Source organism: Pongo pygmaeus, chromosome 8, assembly GCF_028885625.2.
Source record: "Pongo pygmaeus isolate AG05252 chromosome 8, NHGRI_mPonPyg2-v2.0_pri, whole genome shotgun sequence".
In the NCBI taxonomy this organism is placed as follows: Eukaryota; Metazoa; Chordata; class Mammalia; order Primates; family Hominidae; genus Pongo; species Pongo pygmaeus.
The window spans coordinates 107,277,120-107,304,546 of record NC_072381.2 but is presented as its reverse complement, the minus strand read 5'-3'; the positions used below and the strand labels follow the sequence as shown (position 1 = coordinate 107,304,546).

At 41.7% G+C, this 27,427-nt stretch overlaps 1 protein-coding gene across 5 annotated transcripts in view; it reads left to right on the top strand.

Annotated features, from left to right (window-relative positions):
* Positions 1-27,427, top strand: part of ARMH3 (armadillo like helical domain containing 3) — a 217,218-nt gene that overhangs the window by 37,887 nt on the left and 151,904 nt on the right. For 3 of the 5 annotated variants that reach the window (XM_063670172.1, XM_054436738.2, XM_054436741.2), the window contains 11 exons: positions 2,837-2,893; positions 3,985-4,028; positions 5,078-5,138; positions 6,855-6,901; positions 7,429-7,504; positions 10,233-10,326; positions 14,842-14,943; positions 21,551-21,609; positions 23,309-23,374; positions 24,872-24,941; positions 26,309-26,369. In XM_063670172.1, the coding sequence (XP_063526242.1) occupies positions 2,837-2,893; positions 3,985-4,028; positions 5,078-5,138; positions 6,855-6,901; positions 7,429-7,504; positions 10,233-10,326; positions 14,842-14,943; positions 21,551-21,609; positions 23,309-23,374; positions 24,872-24,941; positions 26,309-26,369 (737 nt within the window). The remainder of the gene's footprint in view (positions 1-2,836; positions 2,894-3,984; positions 4,029-5,077; positions 5,139-6,854; positions 6,902-7,428; positions 7,505-10,232; positions 10,327-14,841; positions 14,944-21,550; positions 21,610-23,308; positions 23,375-24,871; positions 24,942-26,308; positions 26,370-27,427) is intronic. The other 2 variants (XM_063670173.1, XM_054436739.2) reach the window with 1 other exon arrangement.

Below are 27,427 nucleotides of genomic sequence, written 5' to 3'. Positions count from 1 at the left end.
GCAATGGAAAACGTTGTGTACCTGCAATCAAATAAAGGCAGGACCCTAGTAGAGTGATACTGTGAAGACTCACAGATTTTGTAATTCTGTCTTATGGATGAAAGTAGATTTCCTCCAGTTTTAAAAAGTGACCAGTACAACAGTGGTATAGTTTAAATAATCAGCCTCTGGTAAAATAGAAATTTTTACAACATAAGATCCTGACTTTCTGGGCTGGCCAAGTCTCCTGAGATGAAGTGACTCAGATCCCAACTGTTTCCTAGAGCATGACATTTCTCAGAAATTACCATATTGTTTATTATGTCTAATTAAGTTGTTCCTTTTCTCCCCACACTGCCCTTTTTCCTAAAGAGCTTTCCTTTGAATGTGATAATAATGTAAAAGAGGAAAACACACAGCTACCTGTACCAATTATTAAGCCTTTAGCATGTACCAGCTATTGTGCTAAGGATTTGATGTGTCTTACTTCATTTAAGCCTTATAGCAACCCCAGGAGAAAAAATACAGGTTGACCATTTCTAATCTGAAAATCTGAAATTCAAAATGCCCCCAAATCTGAAACTTTTTGAATACCAACATGACACTCAAAGGAAATGCTCATTGGAGCATTTCAGATTTTGGATTAAGGATGCTTAACAGGTAAGTATAATGCACATATTCCAAAATGTTAAAAAAAAATCCAAAATCCTAAGTAGTTCTATCCCAAATGTTTGTTTGATTGATTGATCGAGACAGGGTCTCACTTTGTTACCCAGGCTGGAGTGCAAGGACGTGATCACAGCTCACTGCAGCCTTGACCTCCTGGACTCAAGTGATCCTCACACTTCATCCTTCCGAGTAGCTGGGACTACAGGCGTGTGCCACTATGCCCGGCTAACTTTTTAAATTTTTTGTAGAGATAGGTTTTGCCATGTTGCCCAAGCTGGTCTTGAACTCCTGGGCTCAAGTGATCCTCCCACCTTGGCCTCCCAAAGTGTTAGGATTACAGGCATGAGCCACCGTGCCCAGCCCGAAGGCATTTTAGATGAGATACTCAATCTGTATCCTCGTTTTACAGATGAAGAAATAGAAACTTAGCTTTGTGTGCCTAATTCGTCACAATTAATAAGCAGAAGAACTAGAATGCAAACGTTTGCTTGGAAATCAGATGACCCCAATTAAAACCTAAAACAGGCTGGGTGCAGTGGCTCATGCCTGTAATCCCAGCACTTTGGGAGACCGAGGCAGGCTGATAGGTCAGGAGTTTGAGACCAGCCTGACCAACATGGAGAAACCCTGTCTCTACTAAAAATATAAAATTAGCTGGGTGTGGTGGCACATGCCTGTAATCCCAGCTACTCAGGAGGCTGAGGCAGGAGAATCGCTTGAACCTGGGAGGTGGAGGTTGTGGTGAGCCGAGATCATGCCATTGCACTCCAGCCTGGGCAACAAGAGCAAAACTCCGTCTCAAAAAAAAAAAAAAAATCCCAAAACCTTAAACAGTCTACTTGTGGGTGACTAGAACCTTCAAAAATTATGCCAAGAAATAGTGGTCTGCTCTTTCTAGTGTTACTCTTGTCATGGCAGCATATCTAAGTCAGCCGATTTTGCTTGATTTTCTTTTCCGAGGACCCACTTGCATAGGAGCTTCCTTGAGGTCTGTAGAATCAGCAGAATTTGACTGTTGGTTATAGGAAGAAGTGTTGAGAGCCTTCCTTCTGTCAGATCAAGTGACAAATGGAGTGGGTTTTACACCTTAAGCTGTGTTGCATTAAACCTTATAAACATTTGGGCTGTTAAGAAAGCAAAGCTGTCTCTTTCTCTGTTCCCAATTGACATGCGAAAGATGCCCTCAGAAGCTTGGTTAAATAGGTTTGTGTGGGGTATGAGCCTTTCAGTTGAGTTTTCAAGTTTCTCAGTTATGAGTTTTTTTGGTAGCTGTAGAAACTGCTAGTCTGAGAACTATTGTTCCTTGCCTTTCTTGGATTAGAATTGGTGCCTGATCTATATGAAATTTTTCCTCACATCCCATTGGTGTAAGGAAAGGTCATTGGTTCTCATCCCCCTTGTAGGAGATGATCCAATTGTTTTATGAGTTTAAATATATGACCATTTTCTTAATGCTGCCCAACTGAGATTGGGTCTGGAAAAACCCAAGAACTCTTCCAGTGCTCTAAGTGATGGGACAATCATTAAATCCCAGTGTCCTGACCAGATTGTTGTTTGGGTAATTACATCCTTTTTTTCAGTTCTCCCTGCAGTGTTATTTGGGTATCAGATCTCCATAAATGACCTCTCTGGCTGTTAAGCAGCTGCCACTTTCCAACCCAAGGTGGCTTTGCTTTACGGGTGGGTGAATCAGTCCTTGCATATGGTTTGTGAAATGGTTAGGAAGCCTTTGGGATGAAAATGTAAGTTAGCAACTTACAAATGTGTGCCTTATGCCAAGAAGCTTTTATGTTCCCCAAAAGACAGCTATCTGTATGGACTTAGTAAATTATTGGTAGGGTAGGACAAAGTGAGTGTTGTGGAGCATTCACTTACTTTTTAGATGCAAGTAAGAGGGAAAGATTGTAGAAGTGGTGGACATAGGGCCTGCACTGATTCAGCCTAATGGTAGAACAGAACTGAGGTGTGTATGTGTATTTGTATGTACACTTGATGAATGCCCAGACACACTGAGAAATTAACTGGAAATGGGAGGAGTCAGCAGGCAATATGGATTGGGACTGTGTATCAGGAGCATCACTGTAGAGAGAGGGCCTTATAGAAGCATTTTTGTTAACACTTTAAAGATAGCTAACGGGCTTTCTTAACTAGGTCAGACTTACCTGGAGTCTCTTCTCTTATTTAACAGTCTGTGAATCCTTATATTGTGAAGCTGTCTATTGTGGATGATGAGGCCACACTCAATGTGAGTATCTGGATCCTTGTGTATTGTCTTACTTATTTGCATTCAATGGTATTACTTTCAGTGGAAAATACATTTAGAACAGAGAGCAGAGAGCTATTCTGTCAATTTCATCCGGTTATAGAGAGGGAATTATTATTTCTTTTTAGTGCATCAGTGCTACCGTTTTACTGTCTTCTGACTTATTATCATGGAAGGAAGATTTGAGGGGACATTTGCTTGCTAATCATGATGAAGTGGTTATGTTTCATGTTATAGTGTGCTGAAGTTGATTATCCTACGATGTCAATAAATACACATTCAAGAATAAGAAAGCTTAGATGACTAAATGATGGGAGATTCCTTCTTTTAGAACTAGCCAGATAGTATTTATAGCCTGACTTGGTGAAACTGAAACATAGGGATGATCTATATCTACTATATGTATCCTTGAAAGTTTGGGAAATAACATCTGATCTCTGAATATAGGGAGGAAGAAGATGACCAGGTGTCTTGCTTTATTCCCTTTCCGTCCTACCCTATTCCTTCTTTCCAATTTCCTTTATGGAAAAAATGCACACGTGATTCATGCTGTGGCCTTAATTGATTTTTGTGTTATGCATCACAGGTCCTGGGGAAAGTTGATAAGTCACTTTAACATTTATTGAATGCTGCTTGCCTTTACAATCGTGTGGCTTTAAAGAAAGTGGCTTATCTATGTGCACCTTCATTTAGCATGGACTCATTGTCAACCTTGCTGTGGCTGTTTTGGAGACATTTGAGGGCTTTTTGTTTGAAGATTCTAACTGGATCTTCTCTTTCAAAGTGAAAATGATCCCAGTGAAATTGTGAACAATCTGGGCTTGTCTGTTTCACCGCTTGATAATCCATTTTAATTGTACCTGGGAACATTAAGATAATTAGATACGAAAAGTCTTCCCAAAGAACTTCCTTTTGATGCTTTGACAGTGCCTCTCAGAATTTCTGTCCTTGTCGCCAACTTTCGGGCAGGACTTCTTGGGCTAATTAGTGTTCTTTCTGACCTTGTTCTAGCATCATCACCAACCCCCAAAGGCTGCTGTCTTATTTCACCTGTGCTATCTTTTCCCTTCTAGGGAATGGGACTTGTAATTGCTCAGGCTTTATCTGAGTACAACAGGTAAGTCCACCTTTCCAGAATGGAAGGGGGTCTGATTTTCATTTGAATTGGTTGTTAGAGTTTTGTTAGAGTTCTTGGGTCAAATTCCCTTACCTAGTCTAAGAGTATTCAGAGGTACAGCCTCTGGCAGATGTATTTGCTCTAGCTTTGCTTGATGGCCTTAGCAGGGATTGTTTTTAACACCAGGGGAAAAGTAGCCACCAGATTAGTGTCTCTTTAGGCAGTTAGGCACATTCCTTTGCAACTTTTGGTATTTTATTACAGAGCATTTTAACTAGTCTTCCAGCCACAAGTGGGCACTTCCATTTAGTCCAGTGTATCATACAAGTATTTTCCATGTAAAAAAGGTTGTGGAGACTGCTTTTTTGTTATCTTAAAAAATATATAAAAGGAGAAAGTATATTAGGTAGCCCTAGTTTGACAGGTGTTTCTTATTTATTGGGAATGAACTTCAACTTCCCAGAGTCCCTGTTTCTCCTGGGGGCTGCCTTCATTGATGCTTGCTTTCCCTTTTGCTGGAAGGATCTGACATTAGTGAATGGAAACCAGAAGTATCCCTAATTCTGGCAAGGGCCAGGCAGGATCTTTCATGCTCCTCTCTAGACTTTTCTCACACACAACTGGGTATCAGAACTTCAAATTTGTCCTATCTCTGCAGAGAGTTTAGTTTACTGATTTCCTTCCTCCTCCTTTAAAAAGAAACAAGATTTTCAGTGTTGTAGCCCTAAAGTAATTTTACTGTCACACTTTTCAAGTAATAGATTGTTTGAGAAGTAACTGGATCAGCTATATGTTAGGGCACTTTTGCAGCCTGCTTTCTAAGTCTAAGTCTCTCCCAAAGTAGCCAGGCATTTTGGTACACACTACCTCAAGAGCAGACAGGTCCCTCTTAGCTTGCAGGGATTGTCATGATGCTTGATTGTCATAATGCTTTAGTTTTCTGGAGTCAGAGAATTTTAAGAGTGCTCCGCCCTGATTACCCCAAATGTCAAGGACAAAGACATAATTGATAAATAATTCTAAAGTTGAATTTAGTTCTTTTTGTTTAGGCAGTATAAAGACAAGGAAGAAGAACACCAAAGTGGTTTTTTCTCTGCTTTAACAAATATGGTAAGTCCTGCTTTTTTTTTTTTCTCCTGAAAAAAACAAACAGTGTGGTCTGCAGGGGTGGACAAATCGGGCTCCGAAGTTCAGATATTTGAAGTGAAGCCATGATGACAAGAGAGAGGCTGCTCAGAGCAGATTTTCTTGGGGAGTGTATTTCCTTTAGTGAGTTTCTTTCTTTCTTTTTTTTAATCCCCACTTTTGATGTACCTTTAGTGAGATTCAAAACCAAGTGAGATGGGGAAAGGAGAGCTTTGGTTTCTCTGGTACTTAGTTTTTCCACATTAATTAATTAATTAATTAATTATTTAAAGGCTAAAGAAAAGGTACACATTAAGCCAGAATTTGCTTCCTAAAGAGTTGGCTCCGTTTAGGCACTGACCTTGTGGAACACAATATAGTAGGGTTTGGATCTGAGTGCTCTCCTGAATGCTCCTTTGCTGTCTGCCATGGCTGTTTGATCCTCATAGCTGGTCCTAGGGTTGAGCGATTGTGCAGTAGATCTGAGCCACTCTTCTAATAGCTTAGGGTTTGGGCTTAGAGGTCTGAATTTTACGGAAGTTATTGGTCCAGTTTGCAAGACTCCAGGGCAAGGTTTCTTGGCATTTGGTACCAGATAATCTGGGACTGATTTTGAAGAGATAAATCTAGGAGATTCTAGAATCTAGGCAGATTCAGAAGGTCTGTCTTCTGGGCATTATTATCGAAGTAATCAGCTCTAGGGCAAGACAATTTTTTGGTTAATTGCAAGAAGCAGTTGCCCCCTCTCCTCCTCCACTTCTGCAATTTTTTTTCCCCCACTGCTTACAAATTGTTCCTTCTGCCTTCTCAGCCTGTTCTCAGGAAGGGGCCTGATAAACTCTTTAACTCCAAAATGTAAATGAGTGAAGTCTCTCAGGGGCTAGAGAAGTGTGAGTTTTGTACTGGTGTTTGATTAAATGAATTAGATACAATTATACTGCTCCCAGATATCTCTACCTTTCAGTTAAGTTTTCAGAAAGTTTTGTACCAAACATATGAAGCTCTAGCAGCGTAGGTTTGTGTATAGTTTCAAGCATAATTAAGGAGGTGGAAGAGGTATTTTTTAGTGGGGGTAGGCATCTTAGTGCTTCTGATATCATACACATTAGAGGCAGCCTACTCCATTTACTTATTCACTTGCTCTGACTAGGACACAAACTAAAGATTTTGTTATCTGGAAAATGGAGAGTGCATCTCATATAGACAGCTTTGGTCTGAAACCCGAATATTGTTCCCAAAGATAGCTTTATGTTGGTTGAGGTCAGCCTGCTTCCTGTGAAGTTTTTCCTAAGTTAGTTTCTGACTTCAAATAAGCAACTTCTAGGAAACATACAGAGTGGTGAAGATGTGTAGGTTAACTGTCAGAGTGACTAGACTTACACACTGAAAAGGAGAGTTGGACAAAAGTACTAGGCTTTTTCTTTAAGGCTAGATGATTTAGTAGGCAAGATGATTTACTAGGCAAGATGATTTAGTAGGATTCTCATTATTTCATTTATTTTATTATTTCATTTATTACTTATTAGTCTTTTAAGATTTTCAAAGTGGGCTGGTTTTGGTGTGTGTGACTTATGGCCCAGAGTTCCAAGTTCTCCCCAGCTGGAAGCAGCTTGTTTTCTTCACTGATAAAAGGCTTCCTAGGAATAAAGCTCCTCTCATATCCTCCTGCTATAAGTTTGCAATTCCCCTTTTCTTCCACAGGTGGGCAGCATGTTCATAGCAGATGCCCATGAGAAAATCTCAGTACAGTAAGTGCCTGACATTCTTGTGCAGTGACTTGGACTTTAGTGTGGGCTGTCCTGCTGGATATGAGAGTGTGCAGTGTTACCTCTTGTTAATCTTTTACAGAATCATACTTTCTTGGTGATTTTCAAATATTTCATGGGTTTTGAACATTAATGGACCCTTAGAAATTTCTGCTTTTCATATGTATTGAGCGACAATAAGCTGAACAACTGTTGCCAGACTATCTCTGCAATGAAACAAAAGAGGGATGGGTGTCTGAGCCAGTTGAGGACTTAACTGGGTTGAGGTGGAAAAACAGAGGGAAGGTAATGAAGTAGATGAGAACTGGTCCTAAGGAATTAAAGTGAAGGCCCTGACTCCTGCCTATACACTTTTGTATACGCCCAAATGGCGAGTAAAGGGGAACTTTAGAAATGCAAAGGAATTGATAATGAGGCGCTGGGGTGCAATCCAATCTTATCTTCATGGTTACACTGTTTTAACTCCCCCCACTATAAAAGCCGCTCCAATTTGTTCTCTTTTTCTTTAGAACCAATGAGGCCATTCTTCTGGCACTTTATGAAGCTGTTCATTTAAATCGCAACTTCATCACAGTATTAGCTCAGGTTGGTTACCTTAAAAATCCCAGTGTTTTTTTCTCCCTAAATTTCATACCAATTAATTCCATTGAAAAGCCTATCTGGCTGTACTCGTTTAAACCCTGCTTTGCATTGGTAAGTGGTAGTAACAAGGAGTCGAATCAGTTGCCTTTGTTTCCTGCTGTCCTCAAATACGTATGTTTCCATCGGTGCTGAAATGGGTCTAATAACGTGCAAAGTTAGATTTTTTGGCCAGTTTATTGATCCTGTTAACCCAAATGAGTTGTCATGACTTCATTTTGCTCACTAGAAATCCCTGGTATTATCCGCTATGTGGATTTTTATATTGGGCTTTCTGCTTTCCACACCGCTGTGGAATTACAACTGGAGATAAAATAGGCCGAGCCACTCATCTTATTATCTCACCAATTTCCAGAGGAAAAAAGTAAAAAATATCCTGACCAGGTTAAGGTTAGCTGTTAACAGATAACGTGGTTTACATACATTGAAAGGAAGTCATAGAATACTGAGCTCTGGGCCCTGCGCTGTGGCTCACGCCTGTAATCCCAGCACTTTGGGAGGCTGAGGTGGGCGGATCTCAAGGTCAGGAGATCAAGACCATCCTGGCTAACAGGGTGAAACCCTGTCTCTACTAAAAATACAAAAAAAAACAAAAAAACAAAAAAACAGCTGGGTGTGGTGGCGGGCGCCTGTAGTCCCAGCTACTTGGGAGGCTGAGGCAGGAGAATGGCGTGAACCCGGGAGGCGGAGCTTGCAGTGAACTGAAATCGCGCCATTGCACTCCAGCCTGGGTGACAGAGTGAGACTCTGTCTCAAAAAAAAAAATAAAATAAACAAAATAAAACAAAATTAAAAAAACCCACAAAAATACCCCGAGAATACTGAGCGATGGGTCACATTTCTGAGGGATAGCCACAGTAATTGGCATAGAAGAGGACTAAAGTAGACCGAGAACTCAAGAGCTGTCCATGAAAGCCATTTTAAAAAATTGATAAAGTGTTTTTATCTTAAAGCCAGACTGTTTAAAATATGTATGTAGGGTTATTTTAAGGGAAAGTTTAGGGTAGATGTATATGGAATCTATTGATTTGAATTTTAACACAAAAATAAGGTCATGCTTAAAAAGCATTGTGCTGGTTTGAGATCTGCTTCATAGAACACTTAAGAGTTTTCATGACTGATAGCATAGAGACTTTAGTTATTATTTTCACTCGGTTTCTTATCTGCTCTCCAAATCCTATAACTGATTTTAAAGGAAGAGGTGAAGAAGGTAAAGTGCTGGTAAAGCTGTTAGGGAAGAAAAGGGAAGTTAAAAACAGCTGTTCCTCAGCTTAATTCTCAAGAGCTGATGTGGGAGGGATGGCTAAGAAAGGTTAGGGACAGAAGAGTCATCTGTTTTGGTCCCTACTGGGTGTCTCACTATGTCTTTGCCTCCCAATGAAGGCACACACACTTTTGTTTGTTGTGGAACAGGAAGGCTGCCATCTCAATAGCTCTTTTGCTTTTCTTTTTTTTTTTTTTGGAGACGGAGTTTCGCTCTGTCACCCAGGCTGGAGTGCAGTGGCACGATCTCTGCTCACTGCAAGCTCCGCCTCCCAAGTTCACGCCATTCTCCTGCCTCAGCCTCCCGAGTAGCTGGGACTACAGGTGCCTGCCACCACACCTGGCTAATTTTTTTTTTTAGTATTTTTAGTAGAGACAGAGTTTCACCGTGTTAGCCAGGATGGTCTTGATCTCCTGACCTCGTGGTCCACCTGCCTCGGCCTCCCAAAAGTGCTGGGATTACTGGTGTGAAGCACCGCACCTGGCTGAATAGCCCTTTTTATATAGTACCTGGTATCCCCTTGACTCATCTACATCTGCTAGTCAATTATGTGGTTATCAGAACAGCCTATTGATGTGTTTTAGGTTGATCTGATGAGATCCCAGGTCCGGATGGGATTGCAAATGTTCTCTGCTTGCTTGTAGAATAATCCTGTATATTTGTTGACCCCAGTTTTTTTTTTTTTTTAATTTCTGTGGTGCTACAGAAAAACTTATGTAATGGGAACCTAGTTGCTTGAGATAAATTAGCACACAGAGCTTATTAGAGATTAGCAAGCATCAGCTGTAATCAAGTACCCATGAGAACGAAATACAGAAGTAGTCCCTTCTCAGTGAGCTTTTTTTCTTTTCTTTTTTTTGTTTTTGTTTTTGTTTTTTTTTTGAGATAGAGTCTTGCTCTGTCACCAGGCTGGAGTGCAGTGGCGTGATATCACCTCACTGCAACCTCTGCCTCCTGGGTTCAAGTGATTCTCCTGCCTCAGCCTTCCGAGTAGTTGGGACTACAGGCATGCACCACCATGCCCGGCTAATTTTTTGTATTTTAGTAGAGACGGGGTTTCACCGTGTTGGCCAGGATGATCTCGATCTCCTGACCTCGTGATCTGCCTGCCTCGGCCTCCCAAAGTGCTGGGATTATGGGTGTGATCCACTGTGCCCAGCCTCAGTGAGCTTTCTAATTATGAGACTAGGGGCACAGTGGCATGCATCTGTAGTCCTACCTATTCAGGAGGCTGAGGCAGGAGAGTGCTTGAGCCTAGGATTTCGAGACCAGCTTGGACAACATAGCAAGATGCTGTCTCAAAAAAAAAATTATAAGGTCCAGAATACCAGTCCTTATTGGTATTAGGCACTTGATACTCAGGGAGAACTGGATTTTCTGTTTTCTTACACATCTGTGTATCTTTTTCAGAGCCATCCAGAAATGGGCTTGGTGACGACCCCTGTCAGTCCTGCTCCTACAACCCCAGTCACACCACTTGGGACCACACCGCCTTCCTCTGATGGTGAGCCCACCACCACTTTGCTTTTCTTGGTTAATATGATCTTAGATCTCTCAGAGTGAGCATAGCTGTGTTCAACAAAGAACCTACGTAGTGGTTAATTTTTCCCACTAAATTTGTCTGTAGTACTATCCTTCAGGCCTCCTAAATTTCCAAAGAAAACTTTGGAAAAAGACAGTCCAGTGATTTTCTCTGTAAAAGAAGCTTACATAACTCTAGCTTTTCCTCCTCAAGAAGTAGTTGTAGAGGCATGGAATCCTAGACCTGAAAGGTCGGTAATGCCTAGCCTGTCACACTCTCAGAGTCCTTGTGAGGCTCAGATGAGAGATTTTGTGAAAAATGTCACCTTGTGATTATAAAGCAGTGAAATGAATGTAAAATAGTAATGTTATCTGATGTTACCATTTGATCAATGAGGGAATTAAGGCCAGAGAAATGAAGCAGTTTGCCTAAGATTAGTGAGAGTAGAGACTGAGAACCCAAACATGTAAGCAGGATCTTGTCTATTTTGTTTACTACTATATGCTTAGCATAGTGCCCGGCATGGTACTTGCTTAATAAATATTTGTTGAATAAATGAATGAGAATGTGAACCCGGCACTCACTCACTGTTACGTGTCTATCAGCCACTCCCAGTTGGAAATTACAGGCTTTGAGTGTATTATTATTGGGAGTTTGGTGGATATGTAAGATTTCTCTCCCTCAATACAACAACGGTGAAAATTTCCCCTTCATAAATCTTACAGCTGGAACCTAAGAAAAAGGCAACAGAAAAGAAATTATGAATTTTTGCCAAAAACTTTGAGGTCTATTATAGGCTGAGTGTGTTTGGTGGAATATTGTAACCTAAAAACAATCTATGTTAATATTTGATGTTGTAGCTCAAAGATTGACCTTGTTTTGGGTAAAGAAGTACAGACAATCCAACTCTGATACTTTCTTTTTGCCTCCCCACTGTTTGTACGTGAAATGACCTTCTTTATTCTTTCTCTCCTTTAAGTTTTCATATAACACCTGTGGCAGTAACATTTCCAGGCAGTATAAACAGTACAGAACTATGACAGGGAGGTGCCATTGTTAGTCATATGTATGGTAGCAAATTGGATCTGTTTAGAATTGAAAGCCAAATTCCAAAATATCTTTTTTTTTTTTTTTTTTTTTTTTTTTTTTGAGACAGAGTCTCGCTGTCATTTAGGCTAGAGTGTGGTAGTGTGATCTCGGCTCACTGCAACCTCTGCCTCCCAGATTCAAGCGATTCTCATGCCTCAGCCTTCTGAGTAGCTGAGATTACAGGCATGTAACACAACGCCTGGCTAATTTTTGTATTTTTATTTTTATTTATTTATTTGTTTTTGAGACAGAGTCTTGCTCTGTCGCCCAGGCTGGAGTGCAGTGGCGCGATCTCAGCTCACCGCAACCTCCACCTCCCAGGTTCAAGTGATTATCCTGCTGCAGCCTCCCTGGGACTACAGGTGTGTGCCACCACGCCCGGCTAATTTTTTGTATTTTTAGTAGAGATGGGGTTTCACAGTGTTAGCCAGGATGATCTCGATCTCCTGACCTTGTGATCCGCCTGCCTTGGCCTCCCAAAGTGCTGGGATTACAGGCGTGAGCCACCACGCCTGACCAATTTTTGTATTTTTAGTAGAGACGGGGTTTCACCATATTGGCCAGGCTGGTCTCGAACTCCTGACCTCAGGTGATCTGCCTGCCTCGGGCTCCCAAAGTACTGGGATTACACCCATGAGCCACCATGCCCAGCCCCAAAATATCTTACTGAGAAGGAGCAAGTAGTAAGGATTGCCTACTTGCCTCTGTTTATTCAGGCCACGGAATAACCCAGTGGAAATACTGTACTTTCTCTTTAAGAATGAAGCCTGCCCGGTTACCATGGATATCAAAAGCCATATATATATATATATATATATATATATATATATATATATATATATATATATATATATATGTATGTATGAGTTCCATGTGATGTTGGGGTTTGGATGCTTCAGAGAACTGCCTTTCAAACTGTTCATTGTGAACACTTCCACCCACACACTTGATTATGCAATGGTAGGATTTGTGCTTACTTACCTACAACCAGTGAGCTTTTATTTTTTCTAGTGGGAAGATCAAGTCAGCCCACTTTCAAATGACTGTCTCCCTTGACAAAAGCTGCTGGGAAGAATTATGAAGCCAAAGATCAAGGAATGACTCTTCCTTAGGAAGAAGATTTTAATTTGTGAGGGATTTTATTCTGTCTCTGTTCTATTTGTTCTTTTCCCTGTCTCCTAACTCATTTCCCTCTGTAGGGTTCCTAAGTATTACAACCTTGTTTTTAATTTTTAGATCTTAATTATAGTGGTGTTCAGTAGCCCACTTACATTTAAAGGTATGTCACCAGAGCCATATTTTTAAAAGCCGGCAGTTTAGCTATAACATTTGTTCTCAGCTCAGACTTGACATTTGACAACTCAGCCTTGGCATGAGAGGACTTTCTGGTAAACTAAAAATACATATACTTCTATATTTCTACATATTATATAAGATAGCCTTCCAGTTATTGCTGTGTATGAGCAGGAAAACAGCCCCACTTACCAGTTAGGTGCCTCCTTGTATTGGACAAAGGGGTGATTATGGGTTCTGAGCTTCAAAACAGGCTGTGGTTTGAAATGACAGTCTTGGGTCATTAACCCATAACATGAATTAAAACCTTTTAGTATTTCAACATAAAAATATATTTGTCTTATATTAGCTCTTGGAGGCCTAACTGGGAAAATAGCCAGGGGTTGGGCATGCTGATTTCTTTTCATAAGGCTTTTTGTTGTGCTTGCTGTTTATTATGGGTTCATAAAATGCAAATGTTTCTCACTGTTAATAAACGTTCTCGGCATATATCGTAATAACTCCAGAGGGATCTGTTATGGTTATGAATACATATTGTGAGTAATATCCCAAAGTCAACTGAGTCTTCATGGCTGAAAATGTAGCAGAAAGCCATAGATTCTCTAGCTTTTCTGGGCCATTATAAGACTCCTTTTACTTATATATTGTGTCTTAGGCAGTGTAAAAGCACTTAACAAGAGGTCTGAGTCTAATTTAAAGTCTTAGAATTTTGGGAAGCCTACATTAAGACTGTGTTCTGGGCTGGGCACAGTGGCTCATGCCTTAATCCCAACACTTTGGGAGGCCCGAGGTGGGTGGATTGCTTGAGGTCAGGAGTTCAAGACCAGCCTGGCCAACATGGTGAAACCCTGTTTCTACTAAAATACAAAAATTAGCTGGGCATGGTGGTGGGTGCCTGTGATCCAAGCTATTTGGGAGGCTGAGGCAGGAGAATTGCTTGAACCCAGGAGGCGGAGGTTGCAGTGAGCTGAGATGACACCACTGCACTCCAGCCTGGGCAACAGAGCGAGACTCTGTCTCAAAAAAAAAGAAAAGACTGTGTTCTGTATGGGTCAGCCCTGGTCATTAGAGACCAATTATCTGTCATTGTTCATTGGGACTGTGGCTCGGAGAACTGGGTGGAGGATTTCTCTTAGAAACATCAGCTAGGTATGTAAAACTCAGTTCCCAGGCTGTTCCAATCAGTAATGTTCATCTGTTTTTATTAATTAATTAATTTATTTATTTGTGACAGAGTCTCGCTGTGTCACCCAGGCTGGAGTGCAGTGGCGCCATCTCGGCTCACTACAACCGCCGCCTCCCGGTTTCAAGTAATTCTCCTGCCTCAGCTTTCCTAGTAGGTGGGATTATAGGCACCGGCCACCACGCCCAGCTAATTTTTGTATTTTTAGTAGAGATGGGGTTTCACCATGTTGGCCAGGCTGACTTCGAACTCCTGACCTTAGGTGATGTGCCCAACTCGGGCTCCCAAAGTGCTGGGATTACAGGCGTGAGCCACTGCGCTTGGCCTGTTCATCTGTTTTCAGTCTACTATTACTTTCATTTCCCTTAAGGGGGGAAGGGAAGTCTGCCACTTAATAGTGGTAGAATTTGAATATAGTTCTACCTGAACATTTTCCCCTCTCTATCATGGGTACGTCCAGCCTGAAGACTTGTTCTCAAAATTCAGCAAGACTTCTCCTTGTTAGGAAGGAATCTTCACTGATTTTAAGCAGGAGACCCATCAAAGTAAAACTCATTTATATTCAATACAGATCTTTCCTTCAGGTAGAAGTCAAAGTGCCTTTAAGAGGGGCCTTAAACTCTTTGGGGATACTTGGGGCAGGAAGTGGAATCAACGTACCCTTCCCAGGATGTTGGGAGAAAAAGCACTGTTCTTGGAGACTGGCCCTAGATAGGAGAGCAGGTCACTGGGCTTAATTTGGGGAATAGAAAGGGGGCTCTATAGGCTTAGGAAGAGTAGATAAAAGTTTTATGATGAGCACTTGGTCCTCCCTCTGTTGTGGAAAAAGCTTATTTAGTGATTTTTTTGCCTGCTGGCAAATTGGCTATGTGGGTAGAAGTGTTAGATGGAATACGTTGCAGGCTAAGTGCATTTTATCTGTTCTATTCCAGTTATAAGTTCTGTGGAACTCCCACTGGATGCAGATGTACAGACCAGTAATCTACTGATAACCTTTTTAAAGTATAGCTCAATTGTCATGCAGGACACCAAAGGTAAGCCATAGCTATTTTGGAGGCTCAGGAAGTCGAAGGTGTGGCAGGCAGCTAGCATCAAAGAGCAACATTAATATTTTGAAGCTTTGAGAAGATGAACTATTGGGGCTTTGTGTACATGGTCTTCATTGCTGGAAAACAGTGATGTCTCACTGCTAGATGGCAATTAGGTGGTGTTGGGAAAACCTGAAGCTGGAGGGGAGTACTCAAAAATAGAACAGGAAAAAAATTGGTCTCTTTGAAAACTAGCAAATCTTCTTAGCAAATCTTGGTAAGTAGATGCAGACTCTTATGTGTGGGAAGTGGAGGGATTAGCACGCTTCAGGGAATTCCCTTTTGAGGACAGGAACTGAAAGCATCAGCTCGTGGTGAGAATTAGAGGACTGTCGTACACAGTACAGTAGGAAGAGGTGAGATTCAGAGGGACTCTGTTCTTGAACACTTAAAATAGAAGTGTCAGTACCCATCCTAGAAATGCAAGAGTGGAAGTGGGAGAGGATTGAGTGTTGGAAAAGTTTGAGGTTTTGTTGTGTGATTTCCTGTTTTTCCTCTGTTTATGATTTTGCTATGGCCTTTTACTTGGTGGTAGAGTGGTGGAGTAGTTGTCCTAGGAGTGAGAAGGGGTTGGGAGGAGACACAGCAAATTCTATCCAGTATATATCTTAGTTTTGTTTTTTTTTTCCCCTACTTAGCATTTTTCTTTATACAGGATTTATGTGAATGTTCACAATTTTTATGTTTGTTTTTATTGTGGTAAAGTATATATAACAAAATTTACCATCTTAACCATATTTAAATGTACTATTTAGTTGCATTACCTACTTCCATATTTTTGTACAACCATCATCACTGGCTGGGTGCGGTGGCTCATGCCTGTAATCCCAGCCCTTTGGGAGGCCAAGGAGGGAGGATCACTTGAGGCCAGGAGTTCAAGACCAGCCTGGCCAACATGGTGAAACCTTGTCTGTACTAAAAATACAAAAATTAGCCAGCCGTGGTGGCATGCACCTGTAATCCCAGCTACTCGAGAGGCTGATACAGGAGAATTGCTTGAACCTGGGAGGTGGAGGTTGCAGAGAGTTGAGATCGCGCCACTGCACCCCAGCTTGCATGACAGAGTAAGACTCCATCTCAAAAACAAAACAAAACAAAACTATCATCACCATCCATCTCTAGAACTTTTTCTTTTTCTTTTTTTTGAAGGCAGGGTCTCAGTCTGTCACCCAGGCTGGAATGCAGTAGTGTGATTTCAGCTCACTGAAGCCTCGACTTCCTGGGCTCAGGTGATTCTCCCACCTCAGGCTCCTGAGTAGCTGGGACTGCAGGTGCGCACCATTATACCTGGATAATATTTTTTGTGTGTGTGTATTTTTTGTAGATATGGGGTTTTGCCATGTTGCCGAGGCTGGTCTTGAACTCCTGGGCTCAAGTGATCTGCCCACCTTGGCCTCCCAAAGTACTGGGATTACAGGTGTGAGCCACTGCACCTGGCCTCAGAACTTTTTCATCTTACAAAATGGAAACTCTGTACCCATTAAACACTAATACCCCATTCTCCTCTTGCCCCAAGGCCTGGCAGCCACCATTCTGCTTTCTGCCTCTATAAATTTGACTGCTCTAGGAACCTGATATAAGTGGAATATGTCCCAGTTTTAGGATTGCCTGGAAGTAAGCCTTTGATTTCATGGTGACACTGAGCTAGCATTTTTTCCTCCATTTTTTGTAGTGAAAAAATTCTAGTATACAGAAGTTGAAAATAATTATGAAGTGATTTACCTATATACTCATTAACATTTTACCATACTTGGTTTGCACTTAAATTTCTTTCTGTGTGTTGTTGTTATTTTGGCTGAATCATTTTATTTTATTTTATTTTTTATTTTTTTGAGACAGAGTCTTGCTCTGTTGCCTAGGCTAGAGTGCAATTGCAACCTCCGCCTCCTAGGTTCAAGCCATTCTCCTGCCTTAGTCTCTGGAGTAGCTGGGACTACAGGCATGTGGCACAACACCTGGCTAATTTTTGTATTTTTAGTAGAGACGGGGTTTCACCGTGTTGACCAGGCTGGTCTCAAACCCCTGACCTTGTGATCCGCCCACCTCAGCCTCCCAAAGTGCTGGGATTACAGGTATGAGCCACCACGCCCGGCCTGGCTGAATCATTTTAAATGAAGTTGCAGACATCATGACTCTGCTTTACACATAAATATTTTAACATGTATCACCTAAAGTTAAGGACATTTTCCTAGATGTCCAGAATACCATTATTATATCTAAGAAAGTCAACAATAATTCTCTAATATCATGTAATATTTAGTCCCTATTTCAGTGTCCCCATTTGTCCCCAAAATGCTTGCTTTTTTGGGACACAAAGCTAGCATTTTAATGAACATTTTTATTAGCATTTCTTTTGGTACCTACAGATTGATCCAGTGGGCTTCTCCTATTTAAAAGGATTTTTTGGCTGGGCGCTGTGGCTCACGCCTGTAATCCCAGCACTTTGGGAGGCCTAGGTGGGAGGATCACCTGAGGTCAGGACTTTGAGACCAGCCTGGCCAACATGGTGAAACCCTGTCTCTACTAAAAATACAAAAATCAGCCAAGCGTGGTGGTGGGTGCCTGTAATCTCGGCTGCTGGCTGAGGCATAAGAATCGCTTGAATATGGGAGGCAGAGGTTGCAGTGAGCCAAAATCATGCCACTGCACTCTAGCCTGGGCAACAAGGGCAAAACTCTGTCTCAAAAAAAAAAAAAAAAAAAAAAAAAAAGGATTTTTTTTCCTAATTACAAAAATAATTGAAATATTCTTATTAAAAATTAAAACATTCTAGCAATAGTTAACTTAGAAAGTGAAAGTTCTTTGTAATTTAAACTCTCCAGAGTTCATCACTCTTAACAATTTGGCATAGATTCTTCCTTTTTAAGGCTTCTTTATAAGAATCTTTAAATCCTTTTTAGGAACTAACTGTTCAGTAGTTTACATTTGGGTTCTTAAATTATGGTCCGCAGATGAACTTCAGATTCCCAAATAACAAAAAAACCAGTTCCACTTTAGAAGCAAAATTGCTGAAATACTATGGTTTTTGCCACTTTACTTTCTGTGAGGAGAGATTAATGCCTTGTAGGTGGTTTAAGTTTCCCTTAGGCATTAAGTATACTCTAGAAGGCTCTTATTTGCCAAGTGAGGTAGGTAGGTTTCTGGTTGGAGAGTTTTCAGAAGTTTCAGAATGGAGCTGAAAGGCAAGAACTGCATAGGAGGAGAAGACCAGGATTCGGAGGCTTTTAGAGTGAGAAAGAAACATTGGTAGACAGAGATAGGAGAGCTAAAAGGTAAGTATGGGAAATGAAGAATTGCCAGAGCAGAAAGGAGCCTGGGTGGGCAGAGTCTAACATATGTTACACTCAGACATATTGTATTAGCTCTTGGAGATTTCTGCCTTGCAAACTTAGACTTTTTTCTTCCTTTATGTTTTGCGAGTGTTCTCTTTCAAGAGAGAGAGCTATAGCAGGGATGAGATAGATGTAAGTAGTCCATGTCACTAACTCCTAACATAAAACAGTCCATTGGGAGCTGCAGAGATAGCTGAACCTCTGAGACTTGGCAAGGGAGATCTGGTAAGCAAGGATAACCAGACTTGTGTATCACTTTCTTGAAGCCATTGCTTCTTTATGGAAATGGTAACCTCTTCCTTTCTCTAGAAGTATTGCAGCAACCACAGAATAGAGAAACTGCATGGATGTGACCTAGAAAATGAACTTTTAGCTTTGCCTGATATAACACAGTGAACTGAGGCCCTTGGAACTCATTTTTAGCTTTAGTGATTATATAAGCCTCTTTGTCCTGGTCACTTGCCATCCATAAAATGGAAGGCAAAATTAAAGGCTGATTAATTGCAGAATGAGTGGTCTTGGCCAACAGGCAACCTAAATATGGCAAAGAGCAAGGTTAGGAATGAAGAGATAATTTCAAAAATGACTCCTGTGTGGCTTTATTGGCCCAGCTTTCTTCCTGCCTCAGCCCCTGACCTGCTGCATGCCTTGGCTAACAGCATCTCATTATGTTTTTAGCAGCAATAGAAGCAACTTTTTCTTGGCTCTGCTTCCACCGCCCCCATGAGGATATTATCTTTTTCCTTTTTCTTATATATTTATCCTTTAAACCCAAAAAGATACTTTTAATAGATATGTATAATAAGGTATAAAGTTTATAATAACTATAATAAATAGCATAACTTATAAAGTATAATAATAAAATGAACATATGTGAACCTACCACCCAACTTAAATAAAACAACATTAATGCTGTTGAAGCTACCTGTGTGTCCCCTCCCTAATCACTTCTCTCCTCTCCATTCTGCAGAATTTTTTTTTTTTTTTTTTTTAAGACGAGTCTTGCTCTGTCGCCAGGCTGGAGTGCAGTGGCACGATCTCGGCTCACTGCAACCTCTGCCTCCCGGGTTCAAGCGATTCCCCTGCCTCAGCCTCCCGAGTAGCTGGGATTACAGGCTTGCGCCACCATGCCCAGCTAATTTTTTGTATTTTAGTAGAGATGAGGTTTCACCATGTTGGCCAGGATGGTCTCGATCTCCTGACCTTGTGATCCACTTGCCTTGCCCCAAAGTGCTGGGATTACAAGCATGAGCCACCATGCCCGGCCTAGAATTTTGTATTTATCATTCCTTTGGTTTTGTTTGTTTGTTTGAGACAGAGTCTCACTCTGTCACCCAGGCTGGAGTGCAGTGGCACGATCTTCTCGGCTCATTGCAAGCTCTGCCTCACGGATTCAAGTGATTCTCCTGCCTCAGCCTCCTGAGTAGCTGGGATTACAGGCGCATGCCACCATGCCTGGCTGATTTTTGTATCTTTAGTAGAGATGGGGTTTCACCATGTTGGCCAAGCTTGTCTCCAACTCCTGACCTCAGGTGATCCTCCCACCTCAGACTCCCAAAGTGCTGGGATTACAGGTGTGAGCCACCAAGCCCAACCCCTATTCCCTTGGGTTTTCCCCTGCTTTTAAAGCCTTTATTCCTTGGGATTTTTCTGACTTTGGTGGTGTCACCTTAAAGAAGCTTCTGCTCAACCTTTACAATAGATACTAGGCAAAAAATTGTAAAAACCATGTATATCTATGCATAGACTTAAAGTTGATTCACCAAAGTCTTAACAGTTATAACATTTGGGTGGTATGATTGAATTTGATTTTCATTGTTTCGTGTGTATATGCTTTTTTGAGTTTAAAAGACTGTCTATAATGAAATAGGCCTTAGTTTTGTATTCATAAACACTTTAATTTTAAAATTAAAAAAAATTTTAAGTGGAGAGATAGCTGCAGGCTTTTCTGTGGGAGTTGCGTATCAGTTTTTGGGAGGATAGTGCCATAGAAACTGTGGCTAAAGGTGGATAGAAGAGTCATGAATCTAGTTGTCTGGAGGCAAGGGCGTTACTCTTTGGCTATATCGGGGCTTTGATGAAGCTACAGGGAGTGTCAGATAGGGATTGTCACCATTACTCTTTTTGCATTGCCTATCTCTGAGGAGACGTGAGTATATTTGTGGACTGTAATCTCCATTATGCCATCTAATTGTCAGGTTTTAATTGATAGATCCCATTTTTGAGAAAGAAGCAGGTCAATGTCAGGGTAAATAGTAATAGCTAACATCTACAGCACTCTAATCCATTAAGAGGTCTTCTCTCTAGATTGGACTTCATTCTGGGTCTTGTTGAAGCTAATTTGAAAATCATGAGCCATTTGTCTGTTTTGGCTATGCTGGCGTGATCCTCTTCTTACTTCCTTTTCACTCCTTCACCCACAGAGTTTCTGGAAAGTAAAGTAAGCTTGATGGGTTCTCATACTTGGCAGTAATGAATTAGCTCTTTTTTGTCCTTTTGTGTGTGGGCTTAGAGCCCTGCTATTGAGATTGCCTTCTTCTTTTTTAATAACTAGAATGTGAGTTGTGAGAGACCAGGGACCTTTGTCTGTTTTGTTCAGTGCTATATCTCTAGTGCCTTGCACAGTGCCTGCCACATAGTAGTGCTAAGTAAATATTTGTTGAATGAGTAACTTTGACAAGAAGAAAAATGATCAAGAGTTCACAGCTTTCTAGTGCATAAGTATACAATTGCAAGGAGAAGCGTGGGCTGGACCCTAGTCTCCAGTTAATTTCTTTTTGATTTCATTGCCAGTTTGCTATGAGCAGTCATGAAATCTTTCTAGATTTTGTGGTAGGTGTTGCTTAGAGCTGACAGATGAGAGGGTGGAAAAGGAAATGGACCTGACTATTCAAGTTCTGTCAGCAAAGGGCTGATGTGAGAGTACTGGCCACTATTTGAGCCATGACAGTAGGAACCATTATGAGTTAGATGGCTCTCAGGAAGGTGGTTAGCCATTTAACAGACTACCAGGATATTAAAAAAATAAATCTTCTGGGGGAATTCTTTTGCCTAGGAGGGAAGCAAGAATTACTATAGTAGTACCTTGATTTTCATTTATGGATTTTGTGGGAAGAGAAAGTGTGAATGTTTCCTTTTATGATATACATCCTTGTTCTGTATTGAAACAGATGATGTAAGTCTGGATGATTTACAGAGAAGAGTTTCTTTTTTCTTTACAGATGAACACAGGCTTCACAGTGGCAAACTCTGTCTGATTATCCTTACATGTATTGCAGAGGTAGGTCGCACTAGCCTTCTGCTATTAGGCAGTCTTTTACAAAGTGCTGTCTTTCCCTGCCTCCCCTCACCCCATTACTATCTCATGACATTTAGGGTCCTAAAGTTTAGGAGAGAAAATCTTCCCCCTTTGTATTATCTGTCTTCTCCCACTAGAGTGTAGTCTTCGATGAAGCCACAGATAGACAGGATCTTGTCTGCTTCCATGCTGTTTAGCACTGTGTTTTTAAACTGTGGAGCAGTTTGTTTGTTTTGAGACGGAGTATTGCTCTGTTGCCCAGGCTGGAGTGCAGTGGCATGATCTCGGCTCACTGCAACCTCCGCCTCCCAGGTTCAAGCAATCCTCTTGCCTCGGCCCCCCTAGTCGCTGGGATTACAGGCAGCGCCACCTTGCCCGGCTAATTTTTGTAATTTTAGTAGAGACGGGGTTTTGCCATGTTGGCCAGGCTGGTCTCAAACTCCTGACCTCAGGTGATCCACCCACCTCGGCCTCCCAAAGTGCTGGGATTACAGGCGTGAGCCACCATGCCCGGCAGTGGAGCAGTTTAAAAAATAAAAATAAAAAAGGAGCTCAGGTTTCCTGTGATGGGGAGAAGGGGTGGATAGTAAAGCCAGAGAGGGGAATTGGAAACTCAGTAATTGCAGTTTGCTGAGGAACAAGAGCTGAGGGGAAAAAAGAAGGGGTGCTTTGGCTTTTTAAGAAGCCACTTTTGGTTGGACTAATTAGGTTCAAACTCACCATGTATCTTGGTGACAGACACACAGGCATGGCAGAACTTGAGTGAGTTTAGAGCTAAATTTATAGCGTCAGCCTCCCCCTTTACTATTCCCCACTCTGCTCTTTTCTCTCTTAAGAAAAATGGTGAAGGTAGTCCACGTGAAGTAGAGATCTCTCTCAGTCTCTCTCTCTTCATGTTCTCTGTGGAAAGATGACCTCCTTTTCACAAGATTAGGGGTGGCTAGTTATAGAAGAGCTGCTTATTAGCAGTGGACCTGGTATAATTGCTTTTCAAAAATCTTTCTAAGAAAATCTTTAAAGGAGTTGTTTTTCACAAATTGTAACAGTTCCTTGTAATTGGAGTCTGTAGGCTTGTCAGATCTTCAGAAAAGGTATTGGGAAAGGGCCAAGGGATGCTTATTACTAATCCATGGTAAGAGGTTTTTGATTTTCCATCAGTCTTCAGGAAAGCCCGGAATAGACAGGGTCTTGCCTGCTTCCACGCTGCCTGTGTAGCAGTTTGCTTCTGTTGGGCTGAACCCATTCCCAGCAGAGCACAGATTTTTCTTCTTGCTCCTAAACCCTCATGTGGAGCCTGCACATGAATCCTGCAGCCCCTGTGAAAACCTTAAGCTATCACAAACAGAGCCAGCTCCTTGGGCAGATGGGACGGAAGAGGGAATAGGAAAACAGATTACTGTCATTCCTCTCAGCATCTGCCTTAAGTCCCTGCGTCTTAATTTTTATTGTTTTTGCTTGGAAATTTTTGACCAGTTAGAGATACACTGGGAAATTATAATAAAGAAAAATCTCATGGCTTAAGTAGGGTTTGACATAAGGCTCTAGGCTCATCCTATTAGCTGTCCAGCTGATCCTTGAAAGTAGTTCTCAAAGTCCAAGGATTTGTACGAAGTGCGATAGATTACAAACAGTTTCTTAAATATAGCTCTCGCTTCTTACTTTTTCTCTATATTTTTATTAGGATCAATATGCCAATGCATTTTTGCATGATGACAACATGAATTTTCGAGTAAACTTACATAGAATGGTAGGTGTTTCTTTTGCTTCTTGTTTTTTCTTAGAGGAAATTTTTTATATGTCGGCAGGGTTGGGATGAAATTGATCTTACTAGAACAAATGTGGATGGAAAGTTGTGCCAAAGGGCTTTGCATGACGGCTGTTCAACAGACCCATGCTTGTTGTTGGGATTTTTGTGTGTCATGGAGCTGTTTCTTATTCGAGAGTTTTGGAAGATTCACAAGCGTGGCAATGATACTGGATTTCTTTTTTTTTTTTTGAGGCAGAGTCTCTCTGTCTCTGTCTCTCTCTCTCTCTCTCTCTCCCAGGCTGGAGTGCAATGGTGTGATCTCTGCTCACTGCAACCTCTGCCTCTTGGGCTCAAACAGTTCTTCTGCCTCAGCCTCCTGAGTAGCTGGGATTACAGGTGCCCGCCACCATGCTTGGCTAATTTTTGTATTTTTGTTACAGACAGGGTTTCACCACGTTGGCCAGGCTGGTCTCCAGCTCCTGACTTCAGATGATCCGCCCACCTTGGCCTCCCAAGTGCTGAGATTACAGGTGTGAGCCACCGCACCTGGCCTGATACTGGATTTCAATAGTATAGGTTTCAGCAAGGAAATCGTTCTAAGCCTTTTGTTTTCAAAATGTAGTATAATTTTTGATTGGCTAAGACTAGCTGCTGCTCAGATTTGTTCATCTGAGAAGTGGGCAAATAGAATATGGAGGATCAGGGAATTTCTTAAAGCTTGGAGATATGTTAAAAAATATCATATTGAGGGCCAGGCTTGGTGGCTCATACCTGTAATCCCAACACTTTGGGAGGCCGAGGCCGGATCACAAGGTCAGGAGATTGAGACCATCCTGGCTAACAGGATGAAACCCCGTTTCTACTAAAAGTACAAAAAATTAGCCGGGTGTGGTGGCAGGCACCCGTAGTCCCAGCTACTCAAGAGGCTGAGTCAGGAGAATGGCGCGAATCCAGGAGACGGAGCTTGCAGTGAGCCGAGATCATGCCACTGCACTCAAGCCTGTGCAACAGAGCGAGACTCCGTCGCAAAAAAAAAAAATTACATTGAGGTTTAGATGTAAAACTTACTTTATTTTTTTGCAACTACTACTGTTGCTGCTTCTATAGGTGGCACCATCACTTCCTCTTTTTTTATTATTATTATTTATTGTCAAAGAAAAATACCAGTGTACCTCTTTTGTCGTTAGTAATGCCACTTATATAACTAAAAGCAAAGTAAAACCAACAGTTTTCCCATTGTAGTATTCTCTAGTACCCTTTGAGGTTGTGAATTGTAATTTTGTAACAGGCATGCATTGATAACTGAAGCATTCACAAGTCCTCCCTTCCCCACCTCATCCCATGCTACCCCATTCCTCTCTTACCATGCAAAAAAGAGAAAGAAAAGGAAGTATCCCTGTAATAGTGATTTTATTTGCACAAGGAACATGATGATGGGCCATTGGATGTCAGTGCCAGTGTCTACTAATTTCCTTTCTTCATTTTTTGTGTGTGAAGCCTATGAGACACAGGAAGAAGGCAGCAGACAAGAATCTTCCCTGCCGTCCTTTAGTATGTGCAGTACTGGGTGAGTTAGTATCATCAACATTGACATTGTTCTGTGACAGCGATAGGCTTTCATGATGAAGATGAAAAGTAGAACCTGTTTGATGTGCTTCTTCCGCAAATAAATTATTAGTTGTCTTTTTTCCCTGGCCTAAGAAACCATGTTTATTGTTGTGTTTGGTAAAGCAACCCCACTTATAGAGTGGTCAATAAAAGGGTCCTGTTGTTCAAAGAAAAAAGTCATTCCAGTGAGACAAATGGCTATGTCTAAACTTGATACATGATTTACAAGATACATGATCAAGATTTCAGGCTGGGCGCAGTGGCTCACACCTGTAATCCCAGCACTTTGGGAGGCTGAGGTGGGCCTCCTCAAGGATCACTTGAGGTCAGGAGTTTGAGACCAGCCTGGCCAACATGGTGAAAACCCGTCTGTACTGAAAATACAAAAATTAGCTGGTCGTGTTGGCAGGCGCCTGTAATCCCAGCTACTCAGGAGGCTGAGGCAGGAGAATCGCTTGAACCCAGGAGGCAGAGGTTGCAGTGAGCCAAGATCGCGGCATTGCACTCCAGCCGGGGCGAGACTGCATCTCAAAAAAAAAAAAGATTTCAAATTCTTCCCATCCTTTCTTGGTTCGAATTGATGTGCCAGCTGGCCAGGAGGCTTGAAGTTCATGGTTCACATATACAAAACTTCCCCCTGAGTAAATTAAACTGAGATGAGGCTGATTGAGTTGACAGGTAGGGGGCTGTATCTTGGGTAATTTTATCTGTCCAGAATTCTGCATTTTCCTCAGGGAATTAGCTGAATTCTTAATCCCATTTCACTTGGATAGTCAGCCCCAGTTTCTAAATCTACTTAATTTTAGAAACAGTAATTAAGGCTATATAATAAGCCTCTATTGACCCAAAGCCCTACAGCCCATTTCAGTCAATATCTGTCTAACTGAGCATGATAGTAAGATGAGATTGACTGACATAGCTTTAGAGCTGAGTCTCTGGTTACAAAAATGTGATCCATAATTTCTTCTCTGAGCTTGCCTCATTGTCTAGTCTCAGAATATGATTTCCCTTTGGCGGTCTGCATTAATGCCATGGGATGAAATATCTATACAATGAAATTCTCCATTTATCTGAATTTATTGGCAGGTCAGGGTATCCTTATGGAGGTCAGCGAGTGAAATAATTTCTTATTACTTTACAAGTGGCAGGTGGTGAACAGTGTTACACAAAGTGCGTTATATAAAATAAGTGTATATGAATAAAGATGTGGTTAGTGGATGCCATTCAGTGTGAGTGCAAGGTGTACTCAGAAGCTTTTTTTCCAACTCAAAGGCAAGAAATGAATTCCATTGTAATTGATCCAGTTTTTCTCTATTCCCCTTTCAGACCTGATGGTAGAGTTTATTGTAACACACATGATGAAGGAGTTTCCTATGGATCTCTATATGTAAGTACCATGGTTCATTTAATGTGTACAAATCTATTTTAAAGAATTGAATGTTAGAAAATTCATGGTCTGTGTAGGCCGGGTGCGGTGGCTCACGCCTGTAATACCAGCACCTTGGGAGGCCGAGGCGGGCGGATCACAAGGTCAGGAGATCGAGACCACGGTGAAACCCGGTCTCTACTAAAAATACAAAAAATTATCTGGGCGCAGTGGTGGGCTCCTGTAGTCTCAGCTACTTGGGAGGCTGAGGCAGGAGAATGGCGTGAACCCAGGAGGCGGAGCTTGCAGTGAGCTGAGATTGTGCCACTGCACTCCAGCCTGGGCGACAGAGCGAGACTGTCTAAAACAAAAAAAAAGAAAATTCATGGTCTGTGTATACTTCAAGAAAAACACATTTGCATGTGGAGAGAAGTGTTAGGGAACATTTTCTGGCCTGGATCTGTACATCTTTTCAGAAGAGGTAATAAGCACAAACCACAATGTGGATTCTGCACATATCTGCATGATCACTTCTAGGCACACTGCATGAAGAGAGAGCCGACACATGAATATAGTGATCGCAGGGGGCTGTTGTAATCAAAGATATGCAATACCAGCAGACCACTTAGTTGTCTCTGAGCTTTCACATTAGGTAGGAAGAATTTAGAGAGAGAGAGCGCTTCTGATCCATTCTTAGCCTACATTGTCCTGACAGCCTAGCTGGAGCCCTATTAGCTGGGCAGATTATGTCTCCAGTGGCCTGGCCGGGAGATTCCTGCCTCCTGAGGAGATCTGATTGACCATCACAGTTTTTTGTTTTTGTTTTTGTTTTTGTTTTGAGACAGAGTCTCACTCTGTTGCCTAGGCTGGAGTGCAGTGGCATGATCTCGGCTCACTGCAACCTCTGCTTCCCAGGTTCAAGTGATTCTTCTGCCTCAGCCTCCCAAGTAGCTGGAATTACAGGTACACACCACTGTGTCCTGCTAATTTTTGTATTTTTACTAGAGATGGGGTTTCACCATCTTGGCCAGGCTGGTCTCTAACTCCTGACTTCAGGTGATCCGCCCACTTCAGCCTCC